This window comes from Tachyglossus aculeatus, chromosome 4 (genome assembly GCF_015852505.1).
Source record: "Tachyglossus aculeatus isolate mTacAcu1 chromosome 4, mTacAcu1.pri, whole genome shotgun sequence".
In the NCBI taxonomy this organism is placed as follows: Eukaryota; Metazoa; Chordata; class Mammalia; order Monotremata; family Tachyglossidae; genus Tachyglossus; species Tachyglossus aculeatus.
This window is the reverse complement of record NC_052069.1, coordinates 107,736,584-107,761,662: the sequence shown is the minus strand read 5'-3', so window position 1 is coordinate 107,761,662 and position 25,079 is coordinate 107,736,584. Positions and strand designations below refer to the sequence as shown.

Sequence of the window (25,079 nt, the reverse complement as noted above, 5' to 3'; positions counted from 1 at the left end):
GTCCAACCTGAGTGTCTTGTATCTACCCTAGCGCCTAGAACAGCGCCTGGCACAGTAAGTGCTGAGCAAATCCCAGAAGAAGGAAAGAAGATACAGCAGAATGTCTTTGAGTCCTCCTGATGCTTATCAAATAAGCTGCCTTAATAATAATAATAATAATAATGATGGCATTTATTAAGAGCTTACTATGTGCAAAGCACTGTTCTAAGCGCTGGGCCCCCACAGAAGTCACTCACTAAAATTGTGAATCTGGGGGCCTTTGGACAAGTCATCTCCCATCACATGCCGAGAAACAGTAGTCATTATAGTAACTTGAGCTGGATAGGTCTCTGTATGAGCGTCTGTTTCTATTTCCCTGGTTAGAAGGAGTTTTTCTTTTTTTTTTCCCTCTAAAAGGGAGGTTTGTCATTTGTCCCCTGGGGTGGCAGATGGCAGCTTAGCTTAGAAAGGAAAACAGCAAAACTTAGAATTAGTCTTGGGTGAAAGGTCACGGAAACATCTGCCTTGGGATACTTTCAGGAGTTGCATTTCTATAGAGCGAGTGCGGATGGAGAGGACCAACTTCGGGGCTGGTGGGGTGGAGACAGAAAAGCCCAGCCCGGTGGAAATATTGAAAGAAGGGAACAAAAGGGGAGGTGATATTCACTGAAACGACAGACACAGAACACCATTTGGCGTGCGTTCTGGGCGTCTGCCGGAAGCCCTGCTGCCAAGCTGGGCCAAGACATGGCTCTGCAGGAGCTTCTTTCCTTACTTTCCTCTCCTCCTTCTTGCTGCCCCCCTCCCCCCTCCTTTCATTTTGCTTTATCAGTCTTCTTCTCTTGGATCCACATTCTGGAAATTTCCCCTTTCCTTTCCATTTTTAAAAATCTTACTTTGAGACCTCAAGGCTCTACTTCTGGGAAAGGGAGGAAAACAAGTCATCCCATCTCTGTTTTTTAAACAAGTTTAACTCCTAGGAAGTTTTAACTCCTGGATTGGCTGGGCTTGAAGGGGCTGCTGGTCTAAACCCATTGTAGTTTCTGGATTTAGGGGATGACATTAGAAATGTGGGTTGAAATGTAAATAAAATGAAATGAAGAGGATGATACCCAGTCCCCACACAAGTTGGTGATGTTGAGGGTCTTTCTGGTGGTCTCTGAACTGTCAAGTTCTCTTTTAGGTCTCTTGGCTTTAGAGTTGAGGAGGGGGTTCCAAGCATCCTTGGTCACCTTCTTGAAAATGGTGGCACATTTGATAGGTCTCTGCCAAAGCCAGAGGAGTAGACTGAAAAGTCTGTCAAGTACCTATTGGTTAGAACCCTCTAGACTGTTAGCTCTTTGTGGACAGGGAGTGTGTCCACCAACCCTCTTGCATTGTACTCATCAAAGTATTTAGTACAGTGCTCTGTACACCAAAAGCACTCAATAAATATGATTGATCCGAACTGCCCACCCCACCAATCCACATGTTTTAGGGGATGGTGTTGGCTGAAGAAAAGAACAGGCGGGGTCCTGGTGAAGTGGTCAACGTGGGGAATGAGCCTGGGCAAGCTGTCTGTGATCGGTCAAGTTGGGCTTATTTAAGCGAGAGAGAAGAAGAGAGGAAGGTCTGAAGTAGCTGGGAATTGCTGAGTTCCCAGGACCGTGAGTGAAATAGTGCCAGATTTCAACATGGTCTATGCCACTTGAGGCAGGAATTGTGAATGATCAGAGTCTAATCTTAGCTCCTGGGCCCTGCAGCTGGAGAAGAGACAAGAGAATCTTCCTGGGTTTTGATTCCCACCTTGCAAGGAAGAAAATAGGGCTGTCCCTTCCCACCTCTGAAGGGGCGGCATTCAACGGGACCCATCACTACTATCCGACTACTTACAGTAGTAAGCGCTCAGAGAAACTCACTATTTATAGTAGGAAAGGAATGGTAAAGGAAACAGTCACTTAGGGGAGAGACCTTACCGTGTAAGTTATATGTCAACAAAACCTGGAGTGTCAGAGGAATGTAGCGCCCACTGACATAACTGGCGCAGACATTAGCCACGGAAGGTCTGGGTGGGGAAGTGAGTTTTGGGGAGGCCTGAAAGGAGGTAAAGGAGAAACTTGGTCTGTAGGATAGAGAAGTCAGCTTCCTGAAGGGAAGGATCTGTGGAGAGGGCTGCCTTGGACCTTATAGGCTGAAATCAGTCTTCATTAATGCAGTTTGGGCAAGAACACATAATGTAACTCTGCTTGTTTATTGTTTTCCCTCTTAAAGGTCTTTAGGTTACTGGACCTGGTTTTCCCTGCATCTTTGCATCCTCTTTGCCTGCTAGTCAGCTTCCATTCCCTATAGCCAAACTAACTGGCACGATGTACTCTTGGCCTCTCTTCCCAGTCTGGGGGCTGATGGGAAAATGAGTCCGAGTTGATGGCTGGAGGTTTCAGCGAGGCCTTTCTCTTCTCCTGAGGGCACTGGTGGGTGTGGAATTTAGGAGGGCTAAGTGTTCTTGGAGAGCATTCCCGGCCCACGTCCCCCCCCCTGGCCTGGAATGCTCTCCCTCCGTACATCCGCCAAGCTAGGTCTCATCCTCCCTTCAAAGCCCTACTGAAAGCTCACCTCCTCCAGGAGGCCATCCCAGACTGAGCCCCCTCCTTCGTCTCCCCTTCCCCACCCCCCCGCCCTACCCCCTTCCCCTCCCCTCAACACCTGTATATATGTTTGTACAGATTTATTACTCTACTTGCACATATTTACTATTCTATTTATTTTATTTTGTTAATATGTTTTGTTTTGTTGTCTGTCTCCCCCTTCTAGACTGTGAGCCCGCTGTTGGGTGGGGACCGTTTCTATATGTTGCCAACTTGTACTTCCCAAGTGCTTAGTACAGTGCTCTGCACACAGTAAGCACTCAATAAATATGATTGAATGAATGAATGAATGAATGAATGAACATTGAGATTTGGCAACAGTTTGAAACATTGAGCCGCCCATGTCTCTTTCTGCTATGTCAGTTGCCCAGTCAGGCACCCATCAACTCTGGAGGCAGCAGTTTTCTGTGGAATGGTATCTCTTCAACTCAGGTCCTAGCTTTTCCTGGGAATTTCTCCATTCTTCAGTTGCTCACTTCACCAAAGGAAGCAGGGCTGGATTTCACCACGAGTCCTTGTCCAAAGTTATGAAGGAATTTTGCCTAGAAATCTCTCTCTCTGTCTCTCTCTTCCTCCCTCTCCCCCCTCCAGTGGGGGACATTTTCAGCATCAGGCCATTGTGAAAATCCAGAGGTGAAGGGGATTTTGAAGAGCTGCAAGCCAAGCATGCTCTCACTGGCTCCCCAGCCCAGCGCAGGGACGACAATGGGGTCTCTCATATGAACAGCAGGCCTCCAAACGCAACCTGTTGCGTTCCCAAATGGAGGGAGATGCTATTGAGCCACCCAGAAGCCTAGCTTCCTGCCGCCCGGCCCCCAGCCCACCCGAAGCCCCTCTGCCGACTCTAGCCTCCGATTGGACTGCTGAATCTGGAGCAGCTGCTCCCCCTCATTAACATGCACACCTGCTCCCTCCAGCCCTTTGTAAGCCCAGCAGATGCCCTGATTTATTAGACACATTTTCTTTTTCATTGGGCCTGGATAATACGATCTCATTAACTTGAAATGTCCCCAAATCCTTACAAATTCTCACACAATCCTCAACAATGAAATCCGAATTGGGTTTTTTTTTTCCTTTTTTTATTAAAAGGAAAAAGGGGGTGGGGGGAGTAAAAAAAAAAGCGGGGGTGGAGGAATAGGATATAAATGTACTTGGAAGTTTCTTTTTCTTTTGGTTTGTTTCTCCCCCCAACACGGTCTTTCTGAAGCCGGCGTGTTTGGTGGAGTGAATGCCAGGGGGTTCGGCTGTGGCTCTGGGGCTTGGATCAGCAGGAAGGCCTGCTGGGTTTCATCCCTGCCTAATTATAATATTCAGTGTTTTGTAAACTCCTGGTGGTATTGAGGCAGGACAGGGGGCCAGTCCGGTGTTATTTGGCCGACCGAAAGACTGGAGCGGGCCAGTGTGGAGCAGCGAAGTATTCATGCACTGTCACTCGGGAGGGAAAATTGAGATGGTTGGGGGTCCGGGGAAAGGGGGTGGCTGAACACCCTTGGAAGACAATTCTTAAGAGTCTGTCCTCCCAGAGGTGGGATTAGTGCATTCAGCCCAGAACATACTGGGATTGGGACTGGCAGGGAGGGAGGAGTGAGAACCTGGTGGGTGCCAAGGTGGGTTTGGAGGATGAAGGACCCCTGACCCAATCCAACCTCTTCTAGGGTTTCTGGTCCAGTGCGGCCCCTAAAGCCTCGGCCAGGGTGGAATCAAGCTGCCGTCTTGGCCCACGAGGGGGAATTTCGGTGAGGGAAATGGGCGGCTCCAGGCGTTGCCAAGCCAAGATGGGGAGCCCGGACAGGAGGGCGCATGCCCATGAGGTATTGACGGGACCCGTCGCCGCAATTTCTCTGGCTGCTTTGAAAAATTCCTTCTCCCCTCCTCCCCTCAAGCTTCCTCCAGACCCGACGCTGTCAACGGCTTGGGAAAAGAAGAAAGAGAAGTCCTTTCTGCCATTGAGCCTGTGCCCAAGGCCAAGATGAACAATGAGTGGCATTGACATGGCAGAGGGGAGGGGTGCTCTCCCCTTCTAATCCATGCTTGGCTCTTTCACCGGGCCTCGGGCAGGGGAGGAATAAAGACTAAAAGAGGAGGAGGAGCCAGTTTGATGGGATGAGCACCGCACAAACGCAGATATCCCCAGGAGCAGCTCCATGAGGCTGGCCCGGGAGTCTCCGGGGCTGGGTTACGAGGATCCCAGTGCCTGCCAGGATTGGCCATGGTAGACCAGGCAGGTTCAACAGGGACATGTTTGAGTTTCTCCCCATTTCCTCCACTCCCCAATCTTGGCTCCTAAACACTCTCCATTTTCTACTCTCTTCATCCGTTACTCTTTTCCTCCCCCTTCCACTTTTCCTCTTCCTCCTCCTCCCCCTTCTTGTCTCCGTATCCCACTGTCTCTCTTCCTTCAGAGCCAGGCTGGCAATAAAGGCCCAATCTCTTGTGGTATATCAGCAAACAAGTGTCCCTCTCTCCCCCCCTCCCATCCCCACCCTGCCTCCCCCTGCAGTGTATAACAAGTCATTTTGGTTTTTGTTTTCCCCAAGCCAGTTGGTTTGGGCCTTTTGGCTTCTGGTAACAGATGGTGGGGCCTAGGGACCATTTTGCGTCCCCCCCCACTGTTTTTTGTTTTTGAGGCCATCAGAAGAGATAAAGGCTGGGGCCTGGCTTGTAGGTAGGTGTCTGTTAGGGAAGACAGATTGTTTCTCTTATTGCTGTCCAGGCCAGATTAGAGAACGAGATTTGGGGACTGGGTTTTATCTTGAAGGAAGCTCCTATGCAGCTGTCTGAGAAGTCATCTGTTCCAGAGCAGCCCATCTGACCCACCTGTCATCTAGGCTAAAGCCACTTACTCAATGCCTCCCCCTTTTGCCCCACCCCCTGGCCCCCCCACATTCCTATCCCAGGACTGTATAGAACTCCCAGCCCCTGAGGTCAGAAAATGTGTGGGCCTCTTCCCTGGAGCTTTTCTATTTTCCTGTAGGAAGGGGGAAGTGGGTGGGGGGTCTTGAGGCAATGTTTGTGCTCAGCAAATGCCAACGGTCCCCATATGGGGGTAAACCCTAGGCTGAGGGGAGCATGGCCTAGTGGAAAGGCAAAGGCCTTAGCCAGGTGACCTGTATTCTAATCCCTGCTCTGCCACTCTCCTGCTGTTTGACCTTGGGCCAGTCACTTATCTTCTATGGGCCTTGGTTTCATCATCTGTAAAGTGGGGATTAAATGTCAGCCCTCCCTTCCCCTTAGACGGTAAGTCACATGGGGGCAAGGACTGTGTTATCTACTCCAGTGTTTGGCACATAGTAAGCGCTTAGGAAATAACAGTTATTATTCGTGAAGAGAGGAACGAAGGAGGGAATTTAGAGAGCCTCTCAGTCCAGCTCAGCCACCCCAACACAGCTGCTCCAAACCACTCGGGTAAAAACCAACTGTTCAGGGACCTGGTTTGGGTGGAAAAGACAGTGCTCCTGTCACCTCTGGGGTGCTCCTCCGGAGGCATCTAACTCACTAGGGAACTTCTGGAGTTTCTTGGTGTGATCCCATTCCTCCACCAGCTGCCTCCTCTCTGAGGTTTCTATTTCTTTAAAAGGGGCCAAAGTCTGTGGCCGGGGGAGTGGAAGAGAAAAGTAGAAGTGGAAAAGCAACTAGGGAATCTGCCTTTTTATAAATACTCATGTATATTCATTCAACTCAAGGAGGAAGATTGAGGAAGGAATTGGCCTACCCTCATTAATCTGATTTGTGTCTGTAGAGGTCTTGTTTCTTTTTCAAGGGTGGGTTGGGAGGTGGGGGAATTAAAGCTGTATGAGGCCCATCTTTGGCCAAGACTTACCCCCAGCCACAAACTCAGGGAGTTTTTATTGTAAACGGTCAGTGCATATGTGTGTGTGTGGGAATTGGGCTAGTTGTCGGGGGAGTTAAAAGCAGCATGGTAGGCTGGCAGGACTGAAAATGCATCCGGAGCCTTTCCGGGTGCATGGCGAAAGGTCCATTGCCCTCTTCAGCAGATTTTGCCCTGCATTTGGATCTCTTTGGTTAGTGGAGCCCAGCTGCCCGGCCAGCCCATCTTGGCATCATCTTGGCACAAGCATGTTACCTTCCCCCAGGGTGGCACGGTCACCTTGGGGGTCACCCTGTGGGGATGCCTGTGGCTGCTGAGGCTGTCAGATGACTGGCCCTTCCTCTCTGCTCCAGGGGACTCCAGGGGTCTGGGCCCCCCACTGATGCTCTGCTTGTTCTTTTGTCCACTCCTCCTTGCCCTGGCCAGAGGAAGCTGGAAGATGGCTCAGACCCTTTGATCTGGGGTGATTGATGGCCCTCCCGGGCCCTGGAAAATGTTGGCAACAGGTGGGAATGTGGATCCCAGGGCTGGTGTGAATGTTCTCAGTGCAGCTGCAGCTCTCCTGGGATGGACGGAGGGGGACTGGAGCAGCTTGAAGGCCTTGCCTTCTCTCCTTTCCCTCTCCCCTCCCCACAAAGGCTAGGCAGCCTCAGGGTGGAAGAGACTAGAGGTCCCAGCTCAGCTCAGCCAACAGCTCAGCTTTTGTGACTCTGGACCTGGGGTCATACAGGATTGGAGCAGAAGGCCCAGAAAAGGGCCAGACCGGCTCCTGATTCACCTTGTTTGTGCCATGGTAGTCGCTGTTTTGTTGTTTTTTTCCTTTCCTCCTAGCACCTGCATAGCTTTTTTTCCAGCCAGAACTAGAAAACTGTTAATAAATGGAGACTTTATTGAGCGTTTCATTTTCTAAAGTGTTTTCACATCATTTATCTCATCTGTCCTCCCTCCAGCCTTGTGAACTAGGGAACGGCTGGTTTGGTTTCCCCCATTGTACAGATGGAAAAAACTGAGGCTCAGAAAAGTGCAGCAAATAATCCAAGCCCAAACAGCACACCTGAGACCAAATATGACCCTAGAACCTTTTTCCCAGGGGTCTGTCTACTAGACCACAATGACAGGTGAAGAGAGATGTGCTGAAATTCCGAGACTTTCTTTCCTTTGTCCACCCCCATCTCACCCCCAACTCTTCCTCCTCCTCCGAATCCAGGGCACACAGGACCTGCCCGAACCAGAATTTGCCAGGGCCAGGCTATCTCCCCTTGTGTACCCTCTAGACTGTAAGCTCGTTGCGGGCGGGGAACTCGTCTACTAACCCTGGCGTAACGTACTCTCGTTCTGCATTAAGGAAGCACTCAATAAATACCACTGATTGATTTTCTCATCCCCGACAGTTGCAGCGGGGCCTACGCTGGCGAGCGATGCCAAGCCCCCAACCCCTGCCTCAGCTCCCCCTGCAAGAATGCCGGCACCTGCCACGCCATCCTCCGCGGGAACACCGTGGACTACACGTGCACCTGCCGCCTGGGCTTCTCCGACCGCTTGTGCCTGACTCCCGAGGACAACGCCTGCCTCAACAACCCCTGCCGCAATGGCGGGTCGTGTGACCTGATCACGTTGACTGAGTATAAGTGCCGCTGTCCCCCGGGGTGGTCAGGTAGGTGGGGAAGCCGAGCGGCCACAACCCCCACGGTCTCACACCCACCCCCTCAGCTTCCTGCCCGTCCCCCCTTTCCTTGTCCACTCGTTGCCCTGACTTCTGGAAGTCAGCCTTAGCCTTCCCGAGTTGGGGTTGTCTTGGCTAAACTGCGGTTTCCTCCGTGACGTTCCTGAGCCCTCCCTCCCTCCCTCCCCTCTCACTGGACATGAAGATCCGGTAACTGCCAGGTGTCCACAAGGCCTGGAATCCTACGAGTGGAACCCTTGGGCCTCAGAAATCGGAGACTGGTTCAGCCCAGCGCAAAGAGAATAGGGGAGCGCTGGCCGTCATCTGGATAACTCGGTTGAACCGTATCACCCGAGTCCCCAGAATAGATTTGTTTTGGCCTGAAGGATCTGGCTTGGCTGTCGAGCACAAATATTTGAGTACATCAGGCTAAATAAGTCAGGGAATCCCAGCACCACCCCACCTCCCACCCCACGCCCCATCCTTGCTTCTCTAGTACTCATCTGTCCCCTGCAGTTCTCAGACAGGACTTGAAGTTCCTTCTGTGGTCTTGCTCCAGGCCTTGCCCTGGCCCCCTCTAATCCCCCAAACCCACGTTGAAGTGTCAATGCCGGGTTTGGGGAGTCTTCAGGAATGGGGCCCGATCATCCCTGTTCATTTGCCCCTTGGGACAAGTGGGATATTCCTTTATTCTCCCTGCTTTGGGTCCCCTCCTTGCGAGAGGCGGCGGACTCAGGCCTCCTTCCCCTCTGCCCCCGTCCCCGGTCTGTGTCCTCCCAGGCAAGACGTGCCAGCAGTCCGACCCTTGTGCCTCCAACCCCTGTGCCAACGGGGGTCACTGCCTGCCATTTGAGTCCAGCTTCGTCTGCAAGTGCCTGCCCGGCTTCCACGGGCAAAATTGTAAGCTGGACGTCAACGAGTGCAGCCAGAACGCCGCCATCTGCAGAAACGGGGGCACCTGCCTCAATGAGGTCGGCTCATACCAGTGCCTGTGCAAGCCCGCCTACACGGGCCAGAACTGCGAACACCTCTATGTGCCTTGCAACCCCTCCCCCTGCCAGAACGGGGGGACCTGCCGCCAGACCGGAGACACCACCTATGAATGCACCTGCTTGCCAGGTAGGCACCCCGTGCTCCATGCGTGCCTTCTCTTCTCTCCTGTCCTCTCCCTCCCTAGATCACCCTTCCCACCTTGAAGCAGAGTGGCCTAGTGGCAGGAGCGTGAGCCTGGAAGTCCAAAGGAATCCCAGCTCCGCCACTGGTCTGCTGTGTGAACTTGGGCAAGTCACTTCTCTTCTCCGTGCCTCAGTTACCTCATCTATCAAATGGGGATTAAGATTGCGAGCCCTACGTGGGACTCTGTTCAACTCAGTTACTTTATTCCCACCCCAGCGCTTAGTACAATCTGGCACATACTGAGCACTTAACAAATACCACAGTTGTTATTATTATCTTTAACCACGTTTAGTAGAGACTGTAGTCTCAAAAGGGCTGTCTTTTTTGTCTTCTCACATAATAATGGTAATAATAACTATAACAATAACACTGCCTTGAATTTCTGTAGCGTTTCGATTCCCATAGTACTTTCTCGACAAGCACTTGATTTCTCCTCCACACCATCCCCTTGTGGCAAGGAGGAGTGAGATTAATCTCATCCCTTACGAGCAGAGACCCAGAGAGGCTCGGCAACTTCCCCAAAGCCACACAGCAGGGCCGTGGCAGAGTCAGGATTAGAATCCAGGTTTCAGCGTGGGGCTCTTTCTACCAGATTCCACCAGAGCCTCCCGTAAAAGCATCAGAACTGCTCCTTAGGCTTGTCGACTGGCCCTCCCTCGTGGTTTCCTGACCTGAAGGCTCTAGTGGGCAGGGGGCAGGGGCAGGAGATGTGGACTTGGCTGGCGGAAAGAGGAAGCACACCCTGAGAGGACATGTGGTGGGACGTCCTGAGGTGATGTGCAAGCAGTTTCCGCCCGTGAACCTTAGGAGACCTTTCGGTTTGGCCGTGCCACGGAGGGTTGCGTGTGTGTCTGGGTGTGCGCAGTGTGAAGGGGGCGGGGTGTCAGCGCCCTGGACTCGTCCCCCTTCCCTGCCCTAGGCGGGCCCCGACCCACCCTGCCTGCCGACTGCCTTTGGCTTTTCAGCCCACCTTTGCTGACATGCAGTTCACTCATTTCCTGCCCACTGGCCACCAGCTCCAGCTCTCTGGGAGGTTTCTCTCAGCTCCGAGCCAGGCTGGGAGCTAGGAGGGGAGCAAGGAGCTGGTTTAAGTGGGTTCTCGCCTCGAACATAAATTGCTCCTCTCCCCAGCTGCCCCAGCCCTGTTAGAAGGAAGCATCTGCCCGAGGCTGGGGAGATGCTATCATACCTTAGCCCAGAAACTCGGAAGGTTTGTCATGGGCTGGTGGTGGTGGTGTTTTTTCTTCCCTGCTGTGCAAGGGTAGAGGTGAGAGGGGAAGACTTTGAGACGACTGGGAGCATTTCATGAGGTCTCCTGGTCCAGGCAGATGACCTACTAAACTCTAGCTGTTAAAGTAGAGGCGAAATTTCTAAATCTCGTGATGAGGTCTGCGGTCAAAACGGGTATTCCTGGGCCCTAGATTTTTGCCTTCCAAAAGGGATGTGGGCGAAGGTGTTCGTACGTACAGGTTAGAGGGTGGGGGAAGGAGGAGAGAAAATGCTCTTTAGGCTGTAGGTGTTGGGGGAATGTTGTTTTATTTTTTTTTTTTTTTAATTTCCCAATTGCCCTTTTGAGTTCTGGTCCCTGGGGGTTGGTGTGGGGAGGCCTTGGGTGTTGGTTGACCAAATTATGAGCCTCCTCGGAAAGCCACTGGACCTCCGGGGGACGAACTTCTGCCAGATCGCTTTCCGATGTTAGAGGAGATTTGAGCAGGGCAGCAACACGCAGTTCAGCCACGGCCGGGTCTTTGCCGGAAAAAAAAAGGAAGTGGAACTGAGACTAGCAGACTTCCTGCAAAGCAAGTGGGTGTCTTGCTTCAGTTTGACTTATCAAAAGAAAACCCGACAGGGAGAGGCAGTGTGCGTGTGTGCTAGGATTGGGGGGGGCAGGGGGACAGGGAGGGAGGAGAGAATGAGTTAGCTCAAGTCCCCCAGCTGTAAGCTCCCTGCGGTTGTCCCCAGGTCGCCTGCTCATCAGCATCACCCCTCCCTCCCTCTGATCCAGGCCCTGATTGGCTTTAGAGCCAAAGCTTCTTTGCCCTCAGCCCACAGGGGCAACTTCAGATTCACAGCTCCCAAGGTGGGGGCTCCCTCTCTCCCTACCTCTCAGGAGAGATTACCCGGTGTGCCCTCGTTGGGTTTGCAGAGGAGGGCGCCCAGCAGACAAGGGTGCCTGAAGCCTGGCATTTTAATAAGAGCCCAGCCTCTCTCCCTCTCAATTCCTTGGGGGTCCTGGTGGTCGTTCTGTTGTGGGTTCGCCCATGTGAGGAGCTTGACCAAGGTCTGATGGGAACTTATAAAACACCAAGCTAGGAGCCTTTCAATGTCCAGGGCTTTCTAGAAAAGTAGTAGTGAACCTTCCCCTTTCCAGTTTTACAGATGAGGAAACTGAGGCATGGATCAGTAAAGTTATCCAAGGTCACATAGTAGGCAAGTGGCAGAGCTGGGATTGGAACTCAGGGCTCTTGACTCTCAGGCACATGCTCTTTTCACTAAGCCACACTGCTCCTTTCTCTCCCAGGAGTACTTTGCAAATATGTGCAGAGAAAGATGGAGTCAAGCCCCAGTCTCTGAGGTAGCAGAGGGAGAACAGCAGGAACAAGCCAGAATTGGAGCCACTTCCAGTGTCCATTGAAATTGGCCCTGAGGAGGGTTCTCCCCGCACAGCCCAGGCAACAAGGGTGGATAATCCTCAGGTTCAGCACCAACTCCTCTGGGGTTTTTGAGTATAAAACCCAAGCAAAGCATATGGTTTGGCCAACACAGACGTAGCCACTTCTTAGAGATGTCTCTTTCTGTTGTGGTGCAAGCATAGATTCGATTGTACCAGCTAGAAATTGACATGCGGTGGTCATATCCACTTCTCTGTCCCCCTGCCTGGAATTGGGGATTGGAGGCAGGGAGGCAGGATGGGGGGAGAAAAAGAGTGTGTTTTTTGTGGGGGGGGTCACTGAGATGGAGAGTTTCTGACATCTACTCAGTCAGAGTTATCTGGAAAGGTTAGGCCTGGCTCTGTTTACTATCAATAACATCGCTTAAACCCACAGCAAAGATGAGGGGCAACCTAGATGATAGTAAGCGCCCCCAACCCCCACCCCACTTCCCCAGACGGATGAGATCTTGTCTTTTGTGTTTTCCTACTGCACACTTCCTGGGACTGAGAGGCCAGAGAGATGATGAGTTATCAAATAAAGGCCAAAAAGAGATCAAATGAGAATGGTGGCGATGGCTCCCCATGTCCACTGACTTTCAGAGATTGTCCCATTTGCTGGAGCCTCTTTGGCTGTTATGTGGACCCTCCCCCCACGGAAGGGTGCACTGAGTTCCTGATATGTTGCCCCTTATTCATTCAATCATATTTATTGAGCACTTACTGTGTGCAGAGCACTGTACCTTATCTGGTCCGGTTCTCCACAGGGGTCCCCTTTCAGAGACTCCTGAAGGAGAGAGGGAGAGCGGTGCTCAGATCCATTCTTCCAACAAGAGGTGGAAGTTTTCTTCAATCAGGCGAGATCTGTGAAGTTCGGTCTCCCGGCACTCCCCGGAATCCTTTCCCTGAAGCCAGCTTCCGGCTCTGAGTGGGGCTGGCAGACGGCTTTAGCAGTCACAGGCACAATAATACAGGCTGTAAAGAAGCAAGATGAAATGGTCTTGGCTTTCCTCAAGGGCAGAAAGCCTTCAGAAGAATAGCACTGGGGGTGTTAATTAGTAACTCTGCCACAGGTTAGTCTTGCAGCATGGCAGTTTGGAGGCAATTGGAATCCAACCCTCCTTGTTTATCTTCCAGCTTCAGGGAGTTGAACAGATTAATAGGTAACCAGCCGCTGGGATGGCTTCTAGATAAAGCCCCAGGGCCAGGTTGGAGGGAAACGGGCCCCTTGAAATGGAAAGGGCCCAAAGAAAGGTTCATTCTCTGCCAGGGCAAGAGTGAAAAACCAAACCCCAGAAACCACGAGTAGCTTCTTCTGTCACAGAAAAAGAGAATGATTTGGTTGGCGATAATCGGTTTGTAGAGTGGTGATGGCTGGTTTTGGCCAGACTGCAGTCTTGGGTGAATGCCAAATTGGAGGGGGCTGCTTGAATCAGGTAAGCAGGTCAGGGCTGTAGACCTTAGAGTACATGGGGCCAGGGGGGTCTGATCTAAGGGGATCCGCGTCTGAGGAAGCAGAGGGAGAGCTCTCTGGAGTCTTGCCAGTTCCGGAACCATGACCCCACTGCAGGTCCCGCCCCTTTTTGGTAGGGAGAGGACTGAGGATGATATCTTGTGAGAAGCAACATGGCATAGTGGATAGAGCACAGACTTAGGAGACAGAAGGTCATGGGTTCTAATTCCAGCTCTGCCACTTGTCTGCTGCGCGGCCTTGTGAGTTATTCCACTTCTCTGTTCCTCAGTTAGTTGCCTTATCTGTAAAATGGGAATCTGTGAGCCCCACGGGGGACAGGGACTGTGTCCAACCCGATTTACTTGTACCCACTCCAGCGCTTAGAACAATGCCTGGCACATAGTAAGCACTTAGGTAACACCATAATTATTATTATCTCATGTCAGGTTTTACCGGTCAGAACTGTGAAGACAACATTGATGACTGCCCCGGGAACAACTGCAAGAATGGAGGCACCTGTGTGGATGGGGTGAACACCTACAACTGCCGCTGCCCCCCAGAGTGGACTGGTAATGCAGGGGAAGAAGAGGGAAGGTGCCCTCAGGGGGCGGGTGCCCACGGATCCAGACGGGGCAGGAGCACAACTCGGGGACTTTTAAGGGGCTCAACCTGGAGTCGTCCCTGCTGATGGAGGAAACTCCAAGCCCCGGAGTTGGGCATCTGCCACAGTGATTCAGCTTTGTGAAACCCTTCTGCCCCTCCCACAAGACCTGGCTGTCTCAGGGCTCTACCAGGGCTGGCAGGTTCAAGCCGCACCCTGTCCCTTGCCCGCCACCGAGTGGGTGGCCCGGAGAGGCCTCGCAGGACTGCCAGCCTAGCCTGGCCCCGGCTTCGTCCTCTCCGCCTTTTCCTCCTGCCTGGGCTGTCATGAGAGCCCCCAAGGCAGAGACCGCTTCCCGCCACGGGCCCGTGCCGGCCCCCCCGGGGTGGGGTGGGTGAAGGAGTTATTTGTGATCCCCACAGCTGTTGTCAGCCCCTGGCAGCTGCTGCAATTGGCCCCAAAACACAGGGTCCGATTGACCGCCCGGCGCAGGCAGCTGCCTCCCGCCAAATCCGAGTGACCTGCAGCTCCGGGTCAGTCCGCTCTGAAGCCTAAACCCTCCCGACCCATCTCCTTCCAGCTGTTGAAGAGGGACTTTTTGTCCACTTGCCCCTCCCTGCTGTCCGTCTCTGCAGGCCAGTACTGCACTGAAGACGTGGACGAGTGCCAGCTCATGCCCAACGCCTGCCAGAACGGCGGCACCTGCCATAACACCCACGGCGGGTACAACTGCGTCTGCGTCAACGGCTGGACCGGGGAGGACTGCAGCGAGAATATCGACGACTGTGCCAACGCCGCCTGCTTCGAAGGCGCCAAGTGCCACGACCGCGTGGCGTCGTTCTATTGCGAGTGCCCGCACGGGCGGACAGGTACGGCGGGGCCGAGCGCGGCCCCCGATGCCTTTCCGGGTCTGCCTCTGGCAGCCACTTCTGCCCTCCCGGGTGACAGGACAGAGGCCTGAAGTTGCAGCAGGAAGGATTTGGCTTAGACTTTCCACCATTGGTATAGCATCATTGAGGGAGAGGGGCAGGCATCTTCAGAACTTATTGAGTCATCTGGGTTGGGTCCACGAGGAGTCATTTTTGTACATCGCTTTTGAGCCGGCATGCACCTCCTCCCCCTTCCCATTCCCTTTGTCTTTAGGTGGTGCCGTCTTCCCTCACTCCATTTCAGTTCTAACTTATCGCTTCTTTTTCTCTTCAGGGCTGCTCTGCCACCTCAACGATGCCTGCATCAGCAACCCCTGTAACGAAGGCTCCAACTGTGACACCAACCCCGTCAACGGCAAGGCCATCTGCACCTGCCCCTCGGGCTACATGGGACCAGCCTGCAACCAGGACGTGGACGAGTGCTCTCTGGGTAAGCTGGGGAATAGGGTGGAAAGGTGAGGTCTCTGCTCTGCCTCCCATCTCTCACAGGGATGGAAGCCTTTTGGGGAATGGAAAGTCCTGGGAAGTGGCGGGTATCTTGGTGTAGGCGTCCCAGCTCAGCAATGACCCGGTTGTTTGACTATCCTCTAGATCAATCAATCAATCAGTTGTATTTATTGAGCGCTTACTGTGTGCAGAGCACTGTACTAAGCACTTGGGAAGTACAAGTTGGCAACATATAGAGACAGTCCCTACCCAACAGTGGGCTCACAGTCTAAAAGGGGGATACAGAGAACAAAACAAAACATACTAACAAAATAAAATAAATAGAATAGATATGTACAAGTAAAATAAATAGAGTAATAAATATGTACAAACACATATACATATATACAGGTGCTGTGGGGAAGGGAAGGAGGTAAGATGGGGGGGTGGAGAGGGGGACGAGGGGGAGAGGAAGGAAGGGGCTCAGTCTGGGAAGGCCTCCTGGAGGAGGTGAGCTCTCAGCAGGGCCTTGAAGGGAGGAAGAGAGCTAGCTTGGCGGATGGGCAGAGGGAGGGCATTCCAGGCCCGGGGGATGACGTGGGCCGGGGTCGATGGCGGGACAGGCGAGAATGATTCGCAGTGGGCAGGGAATATGTCCGTCGATTATTATTGTACTCTCCCAAGCACTCACAGCTCTTTACTGTACCCTGTAAGTGCTAAATAAATACGACCGACTGACTGAAACTTGCCATTTGGGAACATCGTATCTTGGGTTTTCAGGTGCCAACCCTTGTGAGCATGCTGGCAAATGCATCAACACCCAGGGCTCATTCCAGTGTCAGTGTCTGCAAGGCTACTCTGGCCCCCGCTGCGAGATCGACGTCAATGAGTGCCTCTCCAATCCCTGCCAGAACGACGCGACCTGCCTGGACCAGATCGGAGAGTTTCAGTGCATATGCATGCCAGGTAGGACCGGGAGCTGCCGGGTGGACACAATCGCCCCGCGAACCATAGAATCCCAAAGCTCAGATGGGACCGTAACGGGGCTGTTGATTCAGCTTCCCGCTCCCAGGCGGCACTGAATTCCAGCAGAGGAAACGTAGACTCCAGCCAGCCCCTAATTCTGTCTCTGAACACCCGTGTGATGGTACCTCCTTAGAGGTCTACACCACTTCGCTTTTCTGTTAGCAACCCATATACCAGTGTGGCCCAGTGGAAAGAACCCGGGCTTGGGAGTCGGAGGACCTGGGTTCTAATCTCAGATCTGCCAAGTCCCTTGTGGTGTGACCTTGGGGAAGTCACGTCAATTCTGTGCCCCCTGGTCTCTCATCTGTAAAATAGGGATTCAGTGCCTGTTCTCCCACCTACTGAGACTGTGAGTCCCTTATGGGACCTGATTGTCTTGTATCTACCCCAGGCTTAGTTCGGTGCTCGACACGGTAAGCACTTAACAAATACAATGAGAATAATAATGATAACGAGCAGTGTGGCCTAGTGGATAAAGCCCGGGCCTGGGAATCAGAGAACCTGGGTTTTAATCCCAGCTCCACCATATATCTGCTTTGTGGCCTTGGGCAAGTCATTTAACTTCTCTATGCCTCAGTTCCCTCATCTGCAAAATGTAGGGCTCGGTACCTGTTCTCTCCCCCACTGAGACTGTGAGTCCTATGTGAGACCTGATTATCTTCTGTCTACCCCAGCGCTTAGTACTGTGCTTAAAACATAGTGAGCCCTTAACTAATACCTCAGTTTAGCCAAACCCCTCTTGTTCTGCCTGTGCGATCTCCCGTGACCATGAAGTCCATACCCTTCCTACCTGCCGTGTCTGTCTCTAACTGCCACCGTCAGGTCCCAATGGGTTCCCCTGGGGCCACCCCCTTCCCTTCTGGACTGACTGTAAGCTCACTGTGGGCAGGGAATGTGCCCATTCTATTGTTATATTGTACCGTCCCAAGTGCTTAGTACAGACAGTAAGTATTCAGTAAATAGGTTTGACTGACTAACTGGTGGAATTTGCAGTTCAAAAATTCCACAACTCTAAGTGCATCTATCTGTTCCTCTCTCTTGGCGTGAATATTTCCAGACCAGAGAATATTTTATCTTTCCCATTTATCCTCAGGCAGACAGTTTCTTCAAATCAGCAGGTCCCGGTCCTCCTGGCTCTCCAGGTGAATCGTCCCATGCCGCCAGGAGGTGTGAGGTCTAGAATCCCCCCTAGAGCAGGCTGGTCACTCTTGCTTTAGTGCTGGAGTTTCCGGGCCCCTGGAATATCCGGACCAACACCATTGTTCCCTATCCTTGCAGGCTACGAGGGCGTCTACTGCGAGATCAACACGGACGAGTGTGCCAGCAGCCCCTGCCTCCACAACGGCGAATGCATTGATAAAATCAATGAGTTTCACTGTCAGTGCCCCACCGGTAAGGAGAAGGGAGGTCGATAGATAGCCTTGCCTCTGAGCGTAAGCCTTTGTAGTGGAAACAAAGTTGAAATTAATCCACCAGCCAGAGGCAAGGTAGGAAAGCTGGATTTCCAGCAGCCTGCGAGGCCGACTCCCGGGAGGAACCCGAACCAGCCCACGACTTTCACTTGAGAGAGCTCGACTTTAGAAACTTCTCCAGAGTTCTCCCCTCCCCTACCATACTGGAAGACCGGGAAAAGATGGCCATTGCGTGTCAAGGCCAGGGTGTCCCCGAACTCTTAGACACCCTCTCGGATTCTGGGTCGTATCTCAGATGAGAGGGAGGCGGTGAAATGGGGACCACGTGTTGAACCCTGGAGGGAAGTCTTTTAACTGCCTCCCTAGCACAGTGCCTGGGCAGCTGAGATGAATGCTCCAGTCATCTTCCAACGCCTCCTCACTCCCTCCGGCCCCAAAGCAACAGCCTCCTGCCATGGCCTCCCCATGGTTTTGGGATAAATGGCTTCGCCAACAAAATAGACCGCAACTCAAAGCAGAGTCTTTGGCAACTGCCGTGGTCAGTGCCCAGCTGCCCTCTCCTCCCCCCAACTCAGGGAGCACGCTGCCATCCTAAGGGGGCTGCTGCCTTGAGGGGGTGTTGGAGCATTGAGCTCTGCGCCTCCTGAAAGACTTGATTCATTCAGGGAAAGGGAAGGGGGTTGGGGGGGAAGCCATTTTCCCCAGGCAGGGAGGGTGAGAGCTACTCTCATTTGAACAATCCCCGCCTGTCAGGGCCAGTCAATTCATCTGAGTGTCCTTCGGCTGGGGCCTGCCCACCGCTCCATGTTGGAAGCAAGGGGGGTGAAAGTAAGACGGAATAAAAAAAAAGCCTGCACTTGAAAAGGCTCCGGCTTGGGGGCCCGGGAGAAAAAGGAGGGAGTGCTGTGGAGCTGGTGGGTTTGAATAAGGTGTCAACGTTCCCCGCGAGAGAGCAGAGAATGGGGGAGACGGTTAAGCTGTGAAAGGCGGTTTTTGAAGTCCGGGAGACTTCGCTCCTCTAGAGATGTAAATAAGATGTTCCAGACGCTGGGTCAGAGCCCCCCATTCACATCCCCATACAGTTGTAGCCATGGAAACAAGGAGCTGGTTTGCAAAAATGCAGCCTTCCCTAGGTCGGGGGGTGGGGGGAGACGGGCCGGACGGGGTAGGGGAGGTGGGGGGAGAGTCAGCAGAGCCTGGCTCTGGGCACGGTAGGGACTTTGATTAGAAAGGAAACGAGCTTAGAGAAAGAAAGTAATTCACCAGTAGAATGCCCGTTAGCCGGGGCTGAGTCCGGGGCCCGTTGGCGGTGGCCGCTGTAACAGAGTTAGCTGTGTCTGTCCTGTGAGCCGGAGGTGGGGTTGCAGTAAAGAGGAGGCTGACTCCTGGGTGGCGGTCCCAGAGGGGGTCGAGGCGAGATAGGATAGGCCGGGCGGTGCTGCCGGTTTAGCTGTGTGTGGGACAAGAAGGTTCCCCGCCCCAAGCTTGTGTCCTCTCTTCATGGAGTTGAGAGCTGCAGTCTGCAGATGGAGCTCGGGGAGGGTGGGGGCTCCACTGTTTGATGGGAGATGGCGGGGGTGCGGATATTGCTTGAATTTGGGGTCCCAACAGAATCGCTTCCCCGTTTCTGTCGCAGGTTTCAACGGGCACCTGTGCCAGTTTGACATGGACGAGTGTGCCAGCACCCCCTGTAAGAATGGAGCCAAGTGTATAGACGGACCCAACGCCTACACCTGCGAGTGCACAGAAGGTGCGATAGGCTCGTCCTCGGACACTGAGGGTGTGGCGGAGATGGGGAGGGCCCACTGGAACCTTGGGTGTCCGTGTCCCTCGGCAGCGCCGGGCGCTCCACAGTCCCTTTGCCCATTTCCCAAGGCCACAAGCAATTGACAACCCGGATCAGACCCGCGAGCTGTCAGGCTCAGTATTTTGTCTCTAGTGGTCCCGGGGTGCTTAGAAGAATGGGACTACATCTATCCCCGTTCTCCAATCTGTCCAAAGCCTCCTTGAGCCCACCAGGCGGGTGGGGCGATCCTTGCCTCCATCAGTTAGCTGTTCTATCCAGCACAAGGGCACTTAGCTGTATGTGGTTGCGCCCCTCCCCTCACTCCGAGGAAGCCGATGCCCAGCAGGAGGGGAGACTGCTGGCCTCGCGATGGCGAGATGCAAGCGTCTCTCTCAGCGAGAAGCCTGTAACCCAAGGATCAGGCAGCCAGGCCGCTGGCTTGGGCCCTGGCAGCGGACAGGCTGCCCTTTGTGCAGCCCCCTTGCCCGGAATCCCACTGCCAAGCGGTCAGTAATTAGCAGCTGGTGAATGCCAGGCTCCGGGGAAAAGCCGCGGTTGGGGTTTAGGAGGGGAAATGGATCATCCTGCTTTGTGGCCGGGGAGGGGCGGCTCTGATGACACCCTGTGTCTCTTGGCCCCAAACCAGGCTTCACCGGCACTCACTGCGAAGTGGACATCAACGAGTGTGAGCCGGACCCGTGTCACTATGGCACGTGCAAGGATGGCATCGCGACCTTCTCCTGCCTCTGCCAACCCGGCTACACCGGTCACCGCTGTGAAACCAACATCAACGAGTGTCAGAGCCAGCCTTGTAAAAACGGGGGGACCTGCCACGACCGAAACAACGCCTACAGCTGCCTGTGCCTCAAAGGAACCACAGGTCTCACGCTCTGGGGTCCAGACGAGAGATGACTGAGCGGGGTGGGGGCGGGGAAGCCTCGGAGGTTCACCCTGAGCCAGCTTCACCGTCTGGGTCACTTGACGGGAAGAGGGCTGTGCGGGGTGGGAAGTGGGGTGTATGGGATCTTGCACTCCAGTCCCAAGGTGGGGGTTGAAAAGAAAGGCACACATCAACTCTATTGTATTTTCCATTCCCAAGCACTTAGTAATCAATCAGTCTATCAATCGCTTCCCGTGTGCAGAGCACTGTACTAAGCGCTTGGGAGAGTACAGTATAACAGTTGATAGGCATGTTCCTTGCACATGGTGAGTGCTCAATAAATACCAATGATTGACTAATTGATACCCCGAAAGCGTGTCCTGGGGGAGAAGGGTCCTGGAGGATCAGCTGTTTACCTAGGGCTGTAGCAGGGTCTAAGTCCGTTGGGCAAAACTGACCCCTCTTTCTCCTTTCATCTATCCTATCCCAGGGCCCAACTGTGAGGTCAATCTGGATGACTGTGCCAGCAGCCCCTGCGATTATGGCAAGTGCCTAGACAAGATCAATGGCTACGAGTGTGCCTGTGAGCCCGGGTACACAGGTAAGCAGTGGGGCCGGGCCCATCTGAAGCTGCTCCAGTGATTGCTTCTAGGAATCCAAATATACCAACAGGGAACCAGAAGGTCTTTCTTCCCTTTTGCGTGACGGGGGTACCCGGTGGAGGATGGGCTCTGGGAGAATTAGCCGGGCCCAGCACCGGGCTAGACCAGTCAGCAGTGGTCTGTGGACCTTGGAACCCCTCCCCTTTCCCGGAAAAAGAGTCCCACCGTGAAACAGGAACTCAGAAGTATTGCACCGAACTCTTCCCCACTGCTTCCCACCTCCCCTCCACTGCCGTCAGGCTGCAGGGAGCCGGTTGGGTCGAAGTAGAGAAGGCATTGTGAGGTGGGGAGACGTGATGCGGGGAGCCTGTTCCGGTGGGGTGCCGGGGCCTAGCTGGTGACATCTGGCGAGCAAGAGGACGGGGAAACGAGAATCCCGGCCCCTCTACGTCCCATGGGTATCGTGTTGCCTGCCTTGTCTAACTGGTTTGTTTGATCCTGTTGGAAAATGTTAGTGTCCTTTGATGAAAGCAGGCCCGGGCTGGCTTCCCGCTCACCTGCCTAGGGCTCTGGCCCACCCTGCACAACCCCCGACCCCTTCCAGCAGAAGGGCCTTGAATAGGGTCTTTCTTCCTGCAGTGAGAGCTTTGGGCCCAGGTTTCCCCACTCTATTATGTCTCCCTGCTGGCTTGGAGCAGGCATCAGGTCCCTCCTCACCCCTCCAGATCCTCGCACCCCACCGAAATCAGTAACCTGAGAAATGAGGGGTTTAAATTAGCAGGAGAGGATGATGTTTGTTGTTGTGGAATCACCGGGAACAGAGCAGTTCCACCTTTGGGACCAGGGAGTGCAGTTGAAAGTTAACTCCCTGTTGGAGGATGGAGAGGGGATTTGGGGAATGGATCGAGGGTGGGTGGGAGCAACCAGGTGCAGGAATGTTGAGGCCAAGAAATTCACCCTGCTACCTGGGTAACAGGAACACACCTTCTGACCAACTACCCTGCTAGAGAGTTCACTGGCCTCCTCTCCCTTTCCTGTTCCCAGGCATCCTTTAAAGGGCCTTTAAAGATGATTTTTCTGATCTTCTCCCCACAGGGAGCATGTGTAACATCAACATAAATGAGTGTGCCGCCAGCCCTTGCCATAACGGTGGCACCTGTAAGGATGGCATCAATGGCTTCACCTGCATGTGTCCCGAGGGCTACCATGACCCCACATGCCTGTCGGAAGTCAACGAGTGCAACAGCAACCCCTGCATCCACGGGAAATGCAACGACGGGCTCAACGGGTACGGAGGACAACGGGACAGCCCGGGCGGGCTCCGGGGAGGCTGTGGGGTGGGTTTTGGCAATGGGAACCCATCGGGAACCCATGATCTGAGCTCATACACCACTGAGCTACACCATCCCTATGTCATCCCAACTTCCCATCTCACCTCAGGGCAGCCAGAGAGGTGCATCCTGGACCCTCTTGGTCTTCTAAGGCTGCAACCTTTTCCAGCCCTGAGAGAATGAGCCCATTCTTGGCTCAGCCGGTTGGCAACTTTTGCTCTTTCGCAGGGGCTTTTAGTGGGCCCTGGTGGGGGAACGTCCGGGAGTGCAGGAAATGCCCAGCGGGTGACGGTCAACCACCCGGTCAACTTTTTCTCTCCAGCTACAATTGTGACTGTGACCCCGGCTGGAGCGGAACTAACTGTGACATTAACAACAACGAGTGTGAATCGAACCCGTGCATGAATGGTGGCACCTGCAAAGACATGACCAGCGGCTATGTCTGCACCTGCCGGGAGGGCTTCAGTGGTAAGGAGGCACAGGCCGGGAGAAGATGGAGATAGGTAGAAGAGAAAAGAGGCAGAGGCCATTGCAAAGCACCCCAGCTCTGCTACTGGTCCGCTGGGTGACCTAGGGCGAGTCACTTCACCTGCTTGTGCCTCAGTTACCTTATCTGTAAAATGGGGAGAAGACTCTTGCCCTCCCTCTTAGACCAAGCTTCATCTGGAAGAGGGATTAAGTCCGAGGTGATCTTGTGTCTGTCCTGGCTTGCTGCATAGTAAGTGACCAGTATATATCATTATCACAGCCTAGTGGCTAAAGCATGGGCCTCGGAGTCAGAAGGACCTGGGTTCTAATCCCAGCTTTGCCACTTGTGCCCTTGGGCAAGTCACTTCACTTCTATGCTGTGTGGCTCAGTTACCTGATCTGTAAAATGGGGATTAATACCGTGAGCCTTATGTGGGGCAGGGACCGTGTCCAACCTGATTTGCTTTCAGTGCTTAGTACAGCGCCTGGTACATGTAGTCGCTAAATACCACAGTTATCATTACTGTTATTAGAATTACCACTGTCATCGTCATGATCTACATTGATGCTGCAGTTATGTGGGAACCACGTCCCCTAAGCAGTCACTGCTTTCCCAGGCATCCACACTCGATCTTATTCGGTGAAGGACTCTGGGTCAGGGTTTCCTGTGAGGGGTAGTGGGGTCTCCAGGGCACCCGAAGGGGTCAGGGGTTCAGAGCTGCAGCTCTCCATGCGACTGACCGTTGGCAACGGAAATCCATGGACTAGAGGAACAGGGGAGTAGATCTTCCCTGCAAGCCTGTGAAGTCTCTGGAGCCAAAACAGAGGCCGAGTGGGTGGAGAGGGTGACTGGACGGGGATGAGGGGCTCAGGAAGACAACCCTAGTTTCAGACCATTGCCCAGCACCCAGGGGAGCTCCCCTGCCATGGAGCATTGAAGTCCATCTGTGCCTCTCCCCCCAGGTCCCAACTGCCAGATGAACATCAACGAGTGTGCATCCAATCCTTGCCTCAACCAGGGCACCTGCATCGATGATGTCGCCGGCTATAAATGCAATTGCCTCCTGCCCTACACTGGTAAGGCCAAAGGGGTTCGGTGGGTCAGGTCTCCCCCGGGACTCCCCAGCCTCCCACCGTGACTGCATCCCTGTAACTCAGTTCTCCACCTACTTCCCATTGTCTCCGGAGGGGACAGAGAAGTGAGAGTCCACAGAGAGGGCTGATAGCTGGATGGATGGGTGTGCGTGTCAGTTTCTTACTTCACTTAGATCCCGCTCACGCCACTTCTCCCCGAAAGTTGCAGTGTCATTTGCGTGAAGATGGTTGTTGGGGGTGGGGGGGGGAGAGACACATTCATTCATTGTCATATTTATTGAGCGCTTAGTGTGTGCAGAGCACTGTACTAAGCGCTTATCATCACCCCATGTGGGATTTCTCCCCAAACCTTGCCCTCCATGTAGACTGAGGCTCCAACTTGCCCACTTTCTGATGTCGGCTACACGCCGCTTTCTTGCCTGGAGGGGTGAAGGTTGAGCGCCTTGGCTCCCTCCAGCCCCGGTGGTTCGCTAGCCTTTAGCTAGAGGTTCCCAGTGGCCCTTTGTGTGACAGTGAATGAAGAGCGCTTCATTGGAATGCAAAGAAATATGAAGCATTGCCCCAGGAACAATCAGGCCTTGCTTATCGGCTTTGTATCCGGTGATAAATGTCCCTCGTTGGGAGAATTAATTCATAAACTCCTAAAAACCAGGCTCTGTCAACTTGCAGGGGTTGTTGGGGGAGGGCAGGGGGCGGGGTGGCGGGACCGAGGGGGAAATGACTTCTGCGGCCTTAAGGGAGGTGGAGCAATACATCTTCCAAAGCCACAGTCCTGCCTCTATTGTTTCAAACCTGCTGAAAGCTACAAAGGAAACCTCGGGGAGGTCTCGGATGCCTTTGGACAGGCTGGGGTGGTAGATGTCGTTTGGTCTTGGGCCTTTCCCTCCACAATACCGAGGAACAAAAGAAATATTTGCTTTGACGAAGGACAGAGGCCACGGTCCCTTCTTGTCTTCCCAGAGCCGACCGAGTATAATTTCAGAAAATACGTCTCGGTCTGCTTTGGGTGGCAGTCCTTTCTGGAGCCATGGCAGGGGAAAGCTCTGTTTACCCACCGACACTCCTTTTTGGAAAAATCGACAGCAGATTGTCTGAATAATAGATGCGGCTGCAGTGGGGCTGGGAATCAGTGCTGACCTGATTCCTGTT

The 25,079-nt window shown here is 53.5% G+C and overlaps 1 protein-coding gene across 1 annotated transcript in view; it reads left to right on the top strand.

The window, feature by feature from the left end:
* Nucleotides 1-25,079, top strand: part of NOTCH1 (notch receptor 1) — a 68,869-nt gene that overhangs the window by 25,190 nt on the left and 18,600 nt on the right. The window contains exons 3-15 of the mRNA XM_038745877.1: nucleotides 7,824-8,086; nucleotides 8,876-9,214; nucleotides 13,821-13,943; nucleotides 14,611-14,844; nucleotides 15,179-15,334; nucleotides 16,111-16,296; nucleotides 17,635-17,748; nucleotides 19,405-19,518; nucleotides 20,201-20,434; nucleotides 20,925-21,035; nucleotides 22,132-22,324; nucleotides 22,690-22,835; nucleotides 23,799-23,912. Of these exons, the coding sequence (XP_038601805.1) occupies nucleotides 7,824-8,086; nucleotides 8,876-9,214; nucleotides 13,821-13,943; nucleotides 14,611-14,844; nucleotides 15,179-15,334; nucleotides 16,111-16,296; nucleotides 17,635-17,748; nucleotides 19,405-19,518; nucleotides 20,201-20,434; nucleotides 20,925-21,035; nucleotides 22,132-22,324; nucleotides 22,690-22,835; nucleotides 23,799-23,912 (2,327 nt within the window). The remainder of the gene's footprint in view (nucleotides 1-7,823; nucleotides 8,087-8,875; nucleotides 9,215-13,820; nucleotides 13,944-14,610; nucleotides 14,845-15,178; nucleotides 15,335-16,110; nucleotides 16,297-17,634; nucleotides 17,749-19,404; nucleotides 19,519-20,200; nucleotides 20,435-20,924; nucleotides 21,036-22,131; nucleotides 22,325-22,689; nucleotides 22,836-23,798; nucleotides 23,913-25,079) is intronic.